This window comes from Alosa pseudoharengus, unplaced genomic scaffold (assembly GCF_046254945.1).
Source record: "Alosa pseudoharengus isolate Yale_2024_CS ecotype anadromous, Long Island Sound unplaced genomic scaffold, YU_APseudo_1.1 YU_APseudo_1.1_scf_9, whole genome shotgun sequence".
NCBI classification, from domain to species: Eukaryota; Metazoa; Chordata; class Actinopteri; order Clupeiformes; family Clupeidae; genus Alosa; species Alosa pseudoharengus.
In genome coordinates this window covers 2,077,423-2,093,179 of record NW_027468881.1, presented here as the reverse complement: position 1 = coordinate 2,093,179, position 15,757 = coordinate 2,077,423, and the positions used below count along the sequence as shown (strand labels likewise).

The following is a 15,757-nucleotide window of genomic DNA, read 5'->3' as shown; positions in this document are numbered from 1 at the left end:
AAAGGGGAAAGGTGATGTTAAAATTAGTCCAATTTCCAAACCAGCTGAAATTGTCCAAGGGCAATGATGATCCGTGAAAACTGCACAGAGTGTCTTCACAACCGATATGCCAACAAAGTTCTTTAACGTTAGCAAATGATCAACCCGGTGAATTCACTGGCAGTCTGGAGATCACGCCAACGCTAGGCCTTGTAGACCACAGTCCGGAGATCACTGGAAGCACAGTCCGAAGCGTGGGCGATTGTGTAGATCCACAACTCGGTGGACTTCTAACAGCGACCGTCCGTTACTCCGTGAGACCGCAGCTCCTCACCGCTAGGCTAACGTTAGTCTGCAGTTGGCATGGCAGCTCGCAGGTCAGCAACTTTCGCAGAGTAGCCCAGGTCGAGCTGTCCCGAGAGATCCCCTCGACCAGACAGCGAAGTGCAGCACCGCTCACGGATGGATGGAAGGATGTCCAATGCCCAGCTGGGGCAAAAGCTAGCCATATCAAGCTCCCAATGGACAAACGTCAACGACGTTTCAGCTGACTTAGAAGCAGTAAAAAGGACCAAGAATAACACGAAAACTATCAAAAATAACGTAAATAAATAGGGAAAACATTTAACTAGACAAACCAATAAAATAAATAAACATGACATTACATAAAATTACGAACATTACATAAAAACAAACAAAAACATGATGCCAGACGGAGCGGCGTGTCTCGTGAAGTGGATCCTGTGATATTGTGATGGATTTGAAATTTGTAGGTTTCTCTACACCACTACCTAAAATGGTTTTGTTTACAATGTGCTACTCCCTTCACAAGAAGGGAGGCTGTAACCTGAATTGACCTGTCGCTAAGCTCCGCCCCCCATTGTTACCGTGTGAAAACTCGGACAAACAAACCAGACTTGATTAGAAATACATTGTGGACAATGGCAGCTGACAGTATTGACCGCTGACAGTTTTGGTCGATAAAGGATTTACTTTCCTCCAGAAGCTATCAAAAGGGACTTAATTATGCTATGGAGGGGTGTATTCAAAACTTTAGAATACATACAAGGTGACAAGCAGTTGTGGCGAGTAGCCGTGCAAATCACCGTGCAAAAATAACGTTAATGCTAGCTAGCTAGCTAGTGGAAGATTGATACTAAGATATGTTAGGTTACGTTAATATTTGATGTAGTAAGAATATAGTAGTTGGTTAATGAGCATTTTCATCTTGGGATTTAACAGGTAACCTGTGCCCACGTTGTTGGCTTAGTAGCCTACATTACGTCGAGCTGTTGCAAACGCGAGAGACGTCCTGTAGGCTACTCCATTTTCTAGCCTCTCGGGGTACCGGCTATCAGTATTACACGTCCCCAATGCAAAACGTTTGACAATGGTTATCCGTCGGGTTTTTTTTAGTTAATAAACTCCATAAATAACCATTAATTTGTCATTTTATGCCTCCTCCCTGTTGTTTCCTATGGAGTTGTCCGAGCTGATGTCCGAGTCCTGCTGAGGCTGAACTGTCGTTGGCTCACCAGCATTCTAAGGGTGGTGCTTAGCGACAGGTCAATTGGTAATGGCCGGTGGCTCATTTCGGTGCCACTTAGGTATCTGGCGTTTTTTTTTTTTTTTAATACGAGGCATTACTGCACGTCATGTGCCATCATTATAACATCTTGCTCTGATAGCAACACATCCATAAGTTAGGCCTAGCTAACATTAACACTACATGTAAGCTTAAAGCAGAGGGGTGCACAACATAGGCTAGTGGTCAGTATTTGAGTATTTACTTGCGTGAGCCCATGATAAGTAGCTTACTTTAAAGCAATATCACAAGCTCCTATCAAAATCTAGCAGTAGGCCTAACTACACACAAGTAAAAGGCTATGAAACAACATCAACAGTATACTTTACACTATAACCTTGCTAATGCTTTAACTGGCATTTATTTGAAATGTTATCAGCAACAGTTGAAAAAAAAACATAATGACATGACGACATACATTTTTCATGTGCATGTGGCTCATATAGCATCCAAATGAAAATGAAGATCATGCTAAAAGTTAGCTTGCAAAAACATAAATACTGGTATGTAGGTTACATACCTCTGCATTGATATCCCTGAGCTGTCAAAGAGGCTGTAATATCTCCGTACGTTAGCGCTAGCTGCTCTGCCCCCCGTAGCCTGTTAGCGCATAGTTGCTGTTAAAAGGCCTACTAGCTCTGGGAATCTAAACACTTCAACACCGGCACATGTAACATGTTTAAAACTATTGCGTGTTATGGGGGAAGACATCAAATTTCTTCAAGCATTTGGGAACACACTGAATGAACTTGTAAGCAGAGTTCCTCGACGTTAGATTAGGTTGCTTGCAAATGCCGTTGTTCATGACCTGACAGTTCCAAGGCAAGCAGTTTTAAGGTGTCACACTGCCTACACTGGATAAACTTGAAAGCAGAGCTTACCATTTTGTGTGCATCCATGGCAAGCTGTTTTAACATTTAAATGTATTATGCGTAGAAGCAATGAGATATTGATAGTAAATTGAATATAACAGTTCAATTTCATGTTCAAATTTGTCTTATCAATTAAGAAAAAAATTCATGCTTTGGACCATTTTATTCTAAAAACAAAGTTCCGCTTTGGCACCGGCATCATTTTAAAAGTATCGATTTAGCACCGGTATCGGATAAAAACCCAAACGATACCAAACCCTACACGCCAGGCACAGCTAGTCATGGCTAGTCAAGGGTTGACAACTTTCTCAACCACAAATGAGGGACACTCAACCCCAAATGAGGGACACTTTCAGTCTCCACCCCCCCCCCCCCCTTGTTTTATTCAGATGATAATAATGACAAAGTAATTTGTTTTTAAATATACATTTCTTAAGAAATATTACTGATTTGATGCTGTTTAACTTATTTATAAATGGTGAGCTGTCACCTTAAGAACATTGTCTACACATTTATAAGATTTTGCCAGCTCCATTCAAATATACCCTATGGCTAGTCCACAAACTGTTTTTGCCACATTTATAGCACAATATTAACAATAAGCATACTATTAAGTTGGTATAAACAACCTTCATTCCTTTGGAAATAGAAGCATGTAATGATGATGCTAGCTAGATATTTTCTGTTTGCAATTATGAACCTGGTAGCCACCTAGCTATCTGTGGAATGTGTTTCAATTGGCATATCATATGCTTCGTGTAAATGCTTAGTTTAAGGAAAACTAATTATTGAAGACTTCAAGACTCACCAATTTCATTACACAAATGCATAGACTACTCTCATATTCTATCACAGTCCAAATCACAGTGTGTGCAGCCTGTAAAAGTGCCCTCTCACATTTTATAAATAGTCAGTAGTGGGAACCGGATTACTCCGCAATCTCCTCTAGTGTTGTTTTTGTTGTCCTCGTGATTTCCTTTGATAAGTTTCTCATATTAAAAAGTAGAAATCAATTATCAACAATGACCAGCCAGCTGGAACTCAGACGCGTTCCCAATTAAAGGAACCATATGTAAGATTGTGGCCAAAACTGGTACTGCAACCACTTTCAAATTACTGTAGTGTGGTGTATCCTCTCCCCCTCCCCCCTGACTCGAGATTGCCAACCCAGATGACAAAACACTACTGACTTTGTGATTAGTAGATAGGTGGAGGGTGGTGCATCAGGCCAAAACACAACATGACATGACAAAACACAACACCAACATCAGTTGAGGGCTGCAACTTCACATTTTAAATGACAATATCCTGGCCGGACCACTGTTGTCAGTGATTTAAGTATTTGAAATTAACATGATTTCTTAATGTCTAGTGACATATCAGGGCCATTTTATGATTAATTGAAATACATTTCTTACACAAGGTTCATTTAAAACAAATAGGATAGATAGATAGATAGATAGATAGATAGATAGATAGATAGATATACTACTGTATATAAAGTTCAAGTTAAATCTGCTGCATAATGGAGACTGGGAAGGGACCCAAAAAGTATCATTATAAGAGTGGTGTATTTTGACATTGTAAACATTCTCTAAGGAGAGTGAAAAGAAGTTTGCCGTAAAGCTACTCTGGCTTAATTATGGTGCTCCCTGATCGGGTTTGTCCCACTGTACCCTACACACAGTGCGAGATGCGCGTGGTGGTAGCAGCGGCACTGGACACTTTGTTCCAGGTGCGTTTACAGTAGCCTACTATTGGCCATTGACAACTAGACAAGGCCGATGAGGCTGTGATTGAAATTTGGGACTGGAGCTGTCCCTGACGGGACAAATCAAAATCACCCAAAATACGAGATGTCCCGGACAATTCGGGACGGTTGGCAACCCTAGTCATGTCATGGCAGAGCCAGTGAAAAGAAGCAGAAAGTGAGTAAACCGTTGTCGGAGGAACAGGGAAAGAGGAAACAGCAGACTGACAGATTGAGGAGTGTTGAAAAATATATACTCTGAAGCTGTAGGGGGAGCTCTGCAGAGAAACATGTGAGCAAAAAGAGAGAACATTCTAAATTACAGTGACCAGTAAAGGGAAAAGATTAAAATTGACTTGTGCATGTATCCTACAGCAAATCTTGCATGAGAAGTGGGATGAGTACCGCTCCCTGATGATGCAGGAACAAAGACTAACCCACGGTGAGGACAGTAACAGCACTCACAGTGTTGTCTGAATCACAGTCCATATCTGTATTCAAAGCACTCTCACATGGTGATGGTCTTTTGTGTCTTTAGTATTTTGGGTGGCCAAGCAAAACTCTGTATCTACCATTGTGTTTTTTATCTTATCATTCTTAGCAGTAAAACGTTTTATTTGACACCATGATTGGTGACAGTTTACAAAAGTTCATGTCTGCACTTCAAGCACTGAAGCACCACCAATGGTTTGAAATTAAAGGTGTAAAATGTAACTTCTGAACTATATGCAGGATGTACTATTGGATTCATTGGAGTTCAATGCACTGTATGTAATCAGTTTCTGATAATACTGCCAGAGTTCCCAATGCCAGGGCATAGAAACTTGTAAGGGAAGTAAGTTTGTCTTGACCAATTGATGGTCATCTGACTTTTTGAGTGTGCTAAGAGTGATGCCCTTAATGTAATAACATCAAGGGCCCTATCATGACATTCTAAAGTGCATCGTCACTCGTCAAAAGTCTATTCAAATTTAGTAGGATGTCCAGTTCACATTGGGAGGGGTTTCGTTATCAAAAGTGGAGCGCATGGCGCAACAAGGTGTTCCTAGGTTTTTTAATCAGTCATATGGGTGTGTTTGGGGCGTAACATCATTTCAAACCAATGAGAATGACATCTGTCAATAGCACTCGGGAGTACTTCGACCTAGCATAGTAGTATTGTTAACACCTAATTGTAGATCCTATCCACCACAGAGTTTAGAATCCATGCTGGATCGACCCTCAGCCTCTCCCTCCCCTCTGAGCGAGAGAGGCACACACACTAGAGATGCGCTGATGGGCTATTATTTCAACCATAACTGCATAGCAAAACTTATCATCCATCAGTCATCCATCAGCACCAAAGTTTTTTGACCAATTTTCAAAACCGCACCCGCCCACCATCCGCTGGTTGTTTTAATGTAGGTTATATGGGTGATGCAGCGCTGCTGATGTGAGGCTAGAAAGCCCTTGCCTGTTCTAGAAAGACTGATCCAATGCAGCAAATATATTAAAAGGCTAAAGTCGTACATTGGCTATGTTGTAGCCTATCCCCAGAATATCAGCAGCAAACTCAGTATCTGTCTCGCAAAACAGTCTCCAAATAAAACGCACATCGGCCTGTTGCCTATTCTGCCAGCTTGTGACAATATATCGTCCAAAATGCTTGATTGCATTGCATTCTCCACATTTTTAGCTAAATTTTCATGTACCACATCAGCATTTTTGTTCAGTGAATCTTTTGTAAATTGCTTTAAAATGAATTGCGCTGTCTGTCTGAAAAAGACGCGCTCGTGCAGTCAAAATGAATGGGAGTCTTCAGAACAGGCTTGTCAGTCACCCTGACATAACAGTGTGTAAAGTAGCCTATAATGTGAATGACTTGTTATTTTATCAAGGATTTCTTTCTTTTTGCAAAAGTACAATAGGCATTAATTAGTAGGCCAGGAGCATGTTGAAATTATGTGGCAAATTGCGTTTTTTATTACAATGATAAAATTGTAAAAGGACGTGACCGAAGCTGAGGCAAGCCAGGCAATAGGCCTATTAGGCCCGACGGTAATTGTAAAGCAATTTACAAAAGATTCACTGAACAAAAATGCTGATGTGGTACATGACAATTTAGCTAAAAATGTGGAGAATGCAATGCAATCAAGCATTTTGGACGATATATTGTCACAAGCTAGCAGAATAGGCAACAGGCCGATGTGCGTTTTATTTGGAGACTGTTTTGCGAGACAGAGACTGAGTTTACTGCTGATATTCTGGGGATAGGCTACAACATAGCCAATGTACGACTTTAGCCTTTTAATATATTTGCTGCATTGGATCAGTCTTTCTAGAACAGACAAGGGCTTTCTAGCCTCACGTCAGCAGCGCTGCATCACCCATATAGCCTACATTAAAACAACCAGCGGATGGTGGGGCGGGTGCGGTTTTGAAAATTGGTCAAAAAACTTTGGTGCTGATGGATGGCTGATGGATGATAAGTTTTGCTATGCAGTTATGGTTGAAAAAATAGCCCATCAGCGCATCTCTAGTGTGTGTGCCTCTCTCTCGCTCAGAGGGGAGGGAGAAGCTGAGGGTCGATCCAGCATGGATTCTAAACTCTGTGGTGGATAGGATCTACAATTAGGTGTTAACAATACTACTACGCTAGGTCGAAGTACTCCCAAGTGCTATTGCGCCACACATTGTAGTTCTCCTGTTTATTCGCTTGGAAAATCGCCACGTTTCATGTTGCGTGGCCGTAGCATTTCTATCAACTACTCGTGCAACTGTATTTAAGTCAGGAAAACGTGGATGTTTTTGATTACTTCTACGCTTAGTTACGGCAAAGCCCGCTAGCATAGCAACATGCTAACACAGTCCAGCCGCGCACCAGAGCGTTTGAGTGCACGTACCGACACGGGAGAGGTATGACTCAACTCTTGAAAGTTAAAGGGGTGGTTCAGGATTTTGGACATAGGACCTCATTTCCAAGTAAGCAAGTGTGATATTTATCAGTGGAGACCGTTTTCAACACGTTTCATCCAGTCCTTCTAATTGCAGAGTTCGCAGGTGCTAGGCTAGCGCAAGTCAACGGTATGTGCTAGCCTGCCACTAAAAACAGTCTTACCCACTCCAAAGTACACCCGAGGCAAATAAATTATAACGCCAGACTATCGATGTAAATGTCTGTTTTGATAGTGTTATTTCTAACGTTATTCTATCCTTGCATTTCAACGATCGCATTACATTTTGAGGGACTAGTTTCTTAGCAGCGGCGGAATTATACTTGCTCCGGTTAGTAGTACTGCGCCGAAAAGTAAACAGTAAAGCGCACTCCAATGGGGATACCTAGTAGTAGCCTTGGTAATATCAGTCCGCCGCTGAGATGCAAAATGACTACTACCAACTTCAGGGACCAAAGTATAACTATTGCAACGCGATGCGAGGGTAGTTGTATATCTCACACTATTCTATCAACACAGACATTTACATCGATTGTCTGGAATTTGCCTCGGGTGTACTTTGGAGTGGGTAAGACTGTCTTTAGTGGCAGGCTAGCACATACCGTTGACTCTGCAATTAGAAGGACTGGATGAAACGTGTTGAAAACGGTCTCCACTGATAAATATCACACTTGCTTACTTGGAAATGAGGTCTTATGTCCAAAATCCTGAACCACCCCTTTAAGGTAAGAACATATATTACTACTGACATTGGGTGGCGTGTTCCTTTAATGCAAAGGAAGTAGATTGGGAACCAAATAAGCATTCAAGCATTGTTTTTGTTTTTATTGTTGAAAGGGTCTATAATGTATTATACTGAATGCACTGTTCCACTTCTATAAGAAGTCTTTTCACAGCATCTCTCTTTCTCTCCTATCAGGCATAGTTATGAGTGACGCTCTGATTTATGAGTCCCTGGAATCAGCAGGAGTTTATGGGAGTTTAGGTTTTCCCAGTCCCATTACCATTCGTGCTCAACACCTCTGGGAAGGTAGCAACAGCAGCAGTGCCAGCCACCTCAGCGTTGCCACAGATGAAGACTCTCTGTACCAGGACTGTCTGTACCAGGGTAATATGCCCACCCCATCCAACTCTGATTCCTATTGCAAACTGTCTCTGCAACTCTCGGCCCAGAGACTTTTTCGTCCAGCCATTGATCTTTTTGCTACATCAAGATGTTCACTCACACGTAGTGCCAGCACCCGTAGTTACTTGCAGGAACCAGAGAATACTGCTTCATTGTCAGGCAGCAAACAAGGGCGGTTTGGTATAATGCTGCCCAAGCCAAAACAAATGAGCTTTCCGAGGAGTCTGTTGAAGTTCATCCCTGGCTTGAACCATGCACTGGAAGAGGAGGAAAGCAAGCTATGACGCCTTGCATTAATGGGAAGGGAATATACGAAGAGTTCAGATGCAAAACCCTCTAAATCCGTCTGACCACTTTTCTTTTAAATGAGCATTTAAATTCAGGCTCCTATAGGTTTTTGCCTATAAATCGATATTTCAGACCAGGAAGAGAGTGGTATTTAGTGGGTTTAGAAGTTAAATTATTTGATTAACGTATACTATGTGTGGAGAGCATCCCCTCACCATCTTTATCTCATTTTTGACATAGGTGGCATTTAGAGGCTTTTGCATCTGAACCCTTCCTTACCTTAATTGTGAACAATTGTGCACTTGTTTCCATGTTTGTTTTCAATTTGGCATGCTGATAGGTATAGACATTAGGTATAGGCTGATAGTGGGCAACTGCCTCCTGCTAACACTAGGGCTGTCAATCGAAAAAAAATTACATTACATTACAAATTAATTACATACTCTGTGATTAATTAATCTAAATTAATCGCATATATACTTTTTTCTGTGAAAGTATTTTAAATATTTAAATTCAAATGGATCATTGAATAATCAGCATTAGTGACATTAAAGTTCAAAAACTCTTTTATTATTATTTTCACTGTTCAAATAATGGCCATAATAATCTACGATATGACCTAATATGCTGAGGAAATAAATTCAAAAGTACTTCGGGAAGAAGTTTTTTTTCACATACATTGCATTTCAGGCCACAGATTTAACCTAGGGGACACAATGAAAATAAATTAACACTCCTCTCAATGTCAACACTATTTCTTTGCATTGATGTGCGACTTTAGAGTTGACAAAATCCGGTGATATGCAAATTCCTTGCTACAGACATTGCAGAGGACTATTTTAATCAGCTATTTTTATTTCTCTTTATTTTCTTCTCTCTCCTTCATTTTACAGTCTAATGGTTACTGACTAGAACGGCTTAGGGTCAAATGTCATACGGAATCGATTCATCTGCGCTATTTTTTTTAATCAGTTATTTTTTCTCAAATTAATTAATCGAAATTAATCAGTTATTTTGACAGCCCTAGCTAACACATTAACCTATATGGCCAGTACAGAATAAAGCTAATGACATATTTCTTCTATATTATTGTATAAGATGTATAATATCAAAATAATAATAATAATAATAAACATTTTAAATAATATGCATAAGGTTACAATCTCTACAAACCCTGGACTAACAACCACCATCAGTAGCCTACTAAAGCTAGCGACTGGCTACTGATTTCCCCCATCTTCTGGCCCCACTGCCGCATAAAGGGATGGTTGTGTAAACACAACCTAGGGCAGAGTCCTGCACGGGTCCAATTTTTTAAATCCGCACCCACCCGTACCCGTCATGTTTAAAACCGCATCTGACCCGTTTTCCGTCACCAGAGCTAGTTAAAATCCGTACCTGACCCGACCCGCATTAAATAAAACTGACACCCGACCCGCGTACCCAAGTTAAAGGAGAATTCCGGTGTGATATTGACCTAAAGTGTATTGAAACATGATACCGAGTGTGAACGTATGTCTCATAGCCCATCTCGGCTTGTCCCCTGCACTCCAAAATCTGGCGCTAGTTAGCCGATGCTACCAACAGCTTTTTCAATAGTGGTGCTTCGGCATCGGGCTAGCCATGCAAATAAATCACTGTTTTACACCCATTTACGAGGCTCAATGTATCTCCACACTTCATTGGTAGACTTCCGAGGGCCCTGACATTTAAAACGAGACATTGAGAACTTTGAAAAAGCACTGGTAGTTTACTTACAAGACAATTTATACAGACAGTATCTTCACGAAGTTTAGCGTTTGCAGCCATCTTGAATTTAGTCACCATAAGTCGAGCAACGAGTAAGAATGAACAGGTATGATAAGGGATCAGATTCCAAAAATAATTCAGTGGAAATGCATGGATTCCAGTTTCTTCCAGTAGCAGCAACTGGAATCCATGCATTTCCACTGAATTATTTTTGGAATCTGATCCCTTATCATACCTGTTCATTCTTACTCGTCGCTCGACTTATCGTGACTAAATTCAAGATGTCAATATCACACCGGAATTCTCCTTTAAAATCAGTCTACCACCCGAGTTAAACAGACACGTTTAAGGAACTAATTACACAACCATTAACACTGCAGATCCAACTTCAGCTGAAGTTGACAGGCCTATCCTACATGATGAAAAGTAGCCTAGGCTACCACAATACAACACTCTAGTAATAACATTTTACCACTCTTCAAGCAGATGCGGCTACAAGGCTATCGCCACGCAAATGCCTAATTTAGGATTCAAACACCGCCTTGCACACACATCACTAAACCTATTAACAGCAGTAGTAGGCTAGCCTACATTAAATAAAGGAATGATTCGGTCACAGCCTACACCGGATTATGCATTAGCCTATGAAACTTTATGGAAATAGGCATAAGACGTGTGACACTATCCCGTTTATTTGAGTGCAAGATTGAATGGGAAAACATTTGGCCTACCTTTTCCCACGCACAGGAGAAATGTCGCTCACTTGCAGGGATATCAATAGATCTCACAATCTAAGCAATATTGGGAAATAAACAAGCATGCTCTCTCCACCATGACAACATGTCAAAAGAGTCATCTTTAGGTGTTTTCAATTAATCAATGTAAGCAGCCACTTTGTTCTGAAAGACTGCAGGCAGATCCCGCTCATGTGATTTTTAAAAGTGAAAGTATAGGCGCCTACCCAGTAAACAAAATAAAGTCCTGGCGACGTCCCCTAAAGGTCCCCTGGCGAACGTCACCTCCTCGACATTGTGTAGGGTTCCCTTTACGTCCCGCGGACCTCTGTTCGGGAGGTCTAAAAGACGTCCACGAGACTTTGAGAGGACGTCCTGTAATGGTGACCGCGATGTTATGCGCGCGACGTTTATATTTCCGCGATGGTTAAAAAAATTAAAAAAACATGAAGCGCGATTTAGTATGGTAGGCTATTACATCCTGTAAGTCTCAGCGTTGCTAGGAGAGAGGAGGACGGAACATGAACACGCATTAACGAGTTGTTCTACACCTGCACAATCAACTTCACTCACCTCATATTTTCACGCATGTATGACAAATCAAGTCCTCCTAATGTATTACACTAATGATGAGTAGACATGGACATTTATACCGGGCTAGGATGTGCTGCTTTCACATCTACGGTGTCATTTTCTTAATAAACTAATACGACGTTTTAATGGGCATATCCCGTAGCATATTGTTCAAAACATCATCAGAGTAGGCCTAGGCTAGCCTAAGATAAATTGTTCAAACCATATTGTTTCAAAATATTAAAAACTAACTAGAAATGCAATTCCAAGGAATTACCAGTGCATGAAAATGCTAAAGTTGTGATGTAAAATATCATGTATAGTTAAAACAGATAATAAAGAGATGGTTACTACGGTGATGCTAGGATAGACATGGTGGTTGCATAGCTTAATAAAAGTTGATAGTTTAAAAGTAGACTGTTTAAAAGTTGAATGTAGATAGTTTAAAAGTTGTTGATAGACAGTAGATAGTTTAAAAGTTGTTGATAGACAGCTAGTTTAATAGATAGTTTAATGATAGTTTAAAAGTAGACCGTTTAAAAGTTGAAGGTAAATAGTTTAAAAGTTGTTGACAGACTGGAAGTTGAATGAATGTTGATATTCAAATAGTTTAATGGCTGTGCATAGGTAGATATTTGACGATAACTGAAAGTTGGAATGGCTCTAATGTTCGCTAGCAGTTATGCTAAGATTTTTAACTATGCTAACCATGCTACTTAGCTAATGTTTTATAGCAGTGCTAGCAATGCTAACCTGCTAACCATGCTACTTAGCTAATGTTTTCTAGCAGTTTAATGAATGTTGATATTCAAATAGTTTAATGGCTGTGCATAGGTAGATATTTGACGATAACTGAAAGTTTGAACGGCTCTAATGTTTGCTAGCAGTTATGCTAAGATTTTTAATTCTGTTAACCATGCTACTTAGCTAATGTTTTATAGCAGTGCTAGCATGCTAACCATGTTACTTAGCTAACTTAACTAACATTTACTAGCAGTTTTACTAAACCTGCTAACTATGCTAACAATGTTAGCATGCTAACTATGTTAACCATGTTACTTAGCTAACTTAGCTAATAATTTTAGCAGTTATGCTAACTATGCTAACTAGCATGCTAACCATGTTACTTAGTTAACCTAGCTAATCATTTTTAGCAGTTTTGCTAAAAATGCTAACTATGCTAACCATGTTACTTAGTTAACCTAGCTAATTATTTTTAGTAGTTTTGCTAAAAATGCTAACTAGCATGCTAACATGTTAGCATGCTAACTATGCTAACCATGTTACTTAGCTAACTTAGCTAATCATTTTTAGCAGTTTTGCTAAAAATGATAACTAGCATGCTAACATGTTAGCATGCTAACTACGCTAACCATGTTACTTAGCTAACTTAGCTAATCATTTTTAGCAGTTTTGATAAAAATGCTAACTAGCATGCTAACATGCTAACCATGTGACTTAGCTAACTTAGCTAATCATTTTTAGTAATTTTGCTAAAAATGCTAACTAGCATGCTAACATGCTAGCATGCTAGCATGCTAACTATGCTAACCATGCTAACTAGCTACAGTGGGTAGGAGTCATAGTTGATGACAAGTAACAGTTACAATGGCTAAACAGTTAAAAAGTTCAGTAGTTTAAAGGGTTAAATTGTTTAAAGAAGCCCTATGCAGGTCTGGTTATTCCTTCGCTGTTTCTGGGTTTTCGCCTGATTTGGGCTCACATTATTCACGACATAGCTCCCCCTACAGCTTCGGTAGCAAGTGACTGCTACGCTAAACCCCCAATAGCTAGCGAGCTAGCATCAATAAACCAAGCTAAACACATAGGGCTCACAATAAAACGGTCGAGCAAAAATCACATTACAAAAACGAAGTTCACCCAAAGGTAGTCTACTTACAATTTCAACAGCAACAAAGCCAAGTCGGAGTCCGTTTTGCAGTCTTCTTAGAAACTACAATCTGACTAAATCTGACTACATTTTCGAGTATTTCCGCCGAGTTACATCCGGATGTGTTCCGACCGTGACCAGAAAGTTGCATATTCGGTTTTTCCACGTAGAAGCACTAGGGGGAGACGAAGCACCCACCAAACGACCCAAAAAGTGTTGTAGAACCATCTATGGGGATTTTTAAAAAGTTTTTCTTTAATAGTTTAAAAAGTATAAAAGTTTCAAAGTTGAAAAGATATAGCAACCCGATATGTTTGAAGACCTACGTTACAAAGTTTGAATGAAGTTTCTAAGTTAAACTGTTCAAGAGAAATTGCGTCTAGAAATAATGAATAATAATATAAGAAGAAGAAGTTGCCTAGGAAGAACAGTACAGTGCATTTTCATGCACTGTAATAATAGCCAAAAATACTAAATGAATCGCAATGCATGCTGGGAAGCAAAACTCAACATGAAACATAACATAACTAGAATGCATTGACGTTATATCCACTCGTTTTCTTGGACCTGTGATCAAACAGGCACAGCCTATAAATGTAAGCCTATCTTCCTGGAACATTGCAGATAAAGAAAAATGTATCGTTTTCTCTGAATGCTCTTTGTAGCCAACTTTAAGATGAAATAAATAGAAAGATGTTTCTATTCTAAATCATTGTTTTATTAATAAACAGTAAGGCTCTGGTGAGGCAGAGAGCTTGCTCCTCGTCAGAAATCTCATCGGATAGGCTATGTGCACTCTTTGCTGTTTCCACAAGGAGCTGCTGTAACATCGGGGACAGCTATGCGTGACACTTTTAAACGCGAGCATGCGTCAAATAAATTACAATGACATTTAAACAAGTCATGAAGAAGCAGTATCCTTAATTCTTCTGCAATGTATAGCTAGATCGTTTTGCTTTACAAATTAAGTAGACTAGTCACTTCTGTTGCTAGACAACCCTAAACAAATGCTACGTGGTCTGTTTTTAACATTTCTCTAGTTTTATTGCATCGTATTCAGCTCCAAAAGTCGGTTCAGTCCCAATTCGGCCGTGTGTGTTTTTCTGAAAATAAAACAGATAATAAGTACGTGACTACGTTAAATAAACCACTGCCTATTTAGAGCATGTTACATGCATCACGTAATGACAGTTATCTGAAGAAATGCGCATTGTAGGCTAAGCTAGAAGCTAAGAACAGCGAATTTGCTAACGTTACACCAAGCATCACATCAGCGAATTTGATAAAATCCCTTCCCTAGTTTGTAACATTATACATTAACGTTAAACTCAAAATGTATGTGCTACATAATTCAGCATGTATGCTGAATTATGTAGCATATACATTTTGAGTTTAACGTTAACAACCCTTTTCCCAGTTTATGAAGTTGTGGGTCTATGAGCAAAGTAGACATATAGGCCTACTTTGCTCATAGACGCACTTCATAAACTGTATGATATGTTGCCTTAGACTACGGTAGGCTAATGCAGCTACTGCTAGAGATACTAGATAGATAGATACTTTAGTCATCCCCAGACGTGTAACGTGAAGTCGTGCATGGATGTATTGTCTCCGTCCTGCAGGCGGTAGTCAGAGCGCTCTCAACTCCGCTGCCATGTGTGAATAAACAAACGTCCCCCTCATGTCCCCGGTATAACGTTATTGTCGGGTCCTTAGAAGGTATTTGAAATGACCAAATGCAAATGACCAAACGCAATAACCAAACGATAACTTGCTCCGGACGTCAATAAGGTCACCGGAACGTACGCTAGAGAACATGACGTTCGGGACCAATCGGGGACGTCGTGAATGTCGGCATAAGGTCCGGGGGACGTCCCGTGTTTGTCGGGTATAGAGAGTTTCGGGAAGGCACGTACGAAACATGCATTTCAAATGCTTTTATCAACTTGAATTGCAGGCATGTTATTTAAGATGTGTTACTATGTAGAAAATATTGTTACGTGATGTTTATGAAAGGCCAATTCCGATTTAGACCCGTAACCCCCCACCCCACCCCACCCCCTTGTCTGACCCGACCCACATCCGACACAGTAGAATATTTTTCACCCGTTTCATCAAAATGTGCGGGTCACCTGTGGGTACCCGAACCCGTGCAGGACTCTGACCTAGGGTCAATTTACATGCATCATTTGTTTATGTTAACAGCCACCGAAAGACAAGTTAAGGTCATGACCCACTCCAAACTACCACCGAAGTGTAAATAGACCCTAAGTTATG

General features: G+C 40.2%; 1 protein-coding gene across 1 annotated transcript in view; it reads left to right on the top strand.

Moving 5' to 3' along the window:
• tamalin (trafficking regulator and scaffold protein tamalin) overlaps positions 1–10,344 on the top strand; it is a 51,722-nt gene extending 41,378 nt beyond the window's left edge. The window contains exons 7-8 of the mRNA XM_076276137.1: positions 4,562–4,628; positions 8,039–10,344. Coding sequence (XP_076132252.1) covers positions 4,562–4,628; positions 8,039–8,529 — 558 coding nt within the window. The 3' untranslated portion in view covers positions 8,530–10,344. The remainder of the gene's footprint in view (positions 1–4,561; positions 4,629–8,038) is intronic.
• Positions 10,345–15,757: the final 5,413 nt, after the last annotated feature.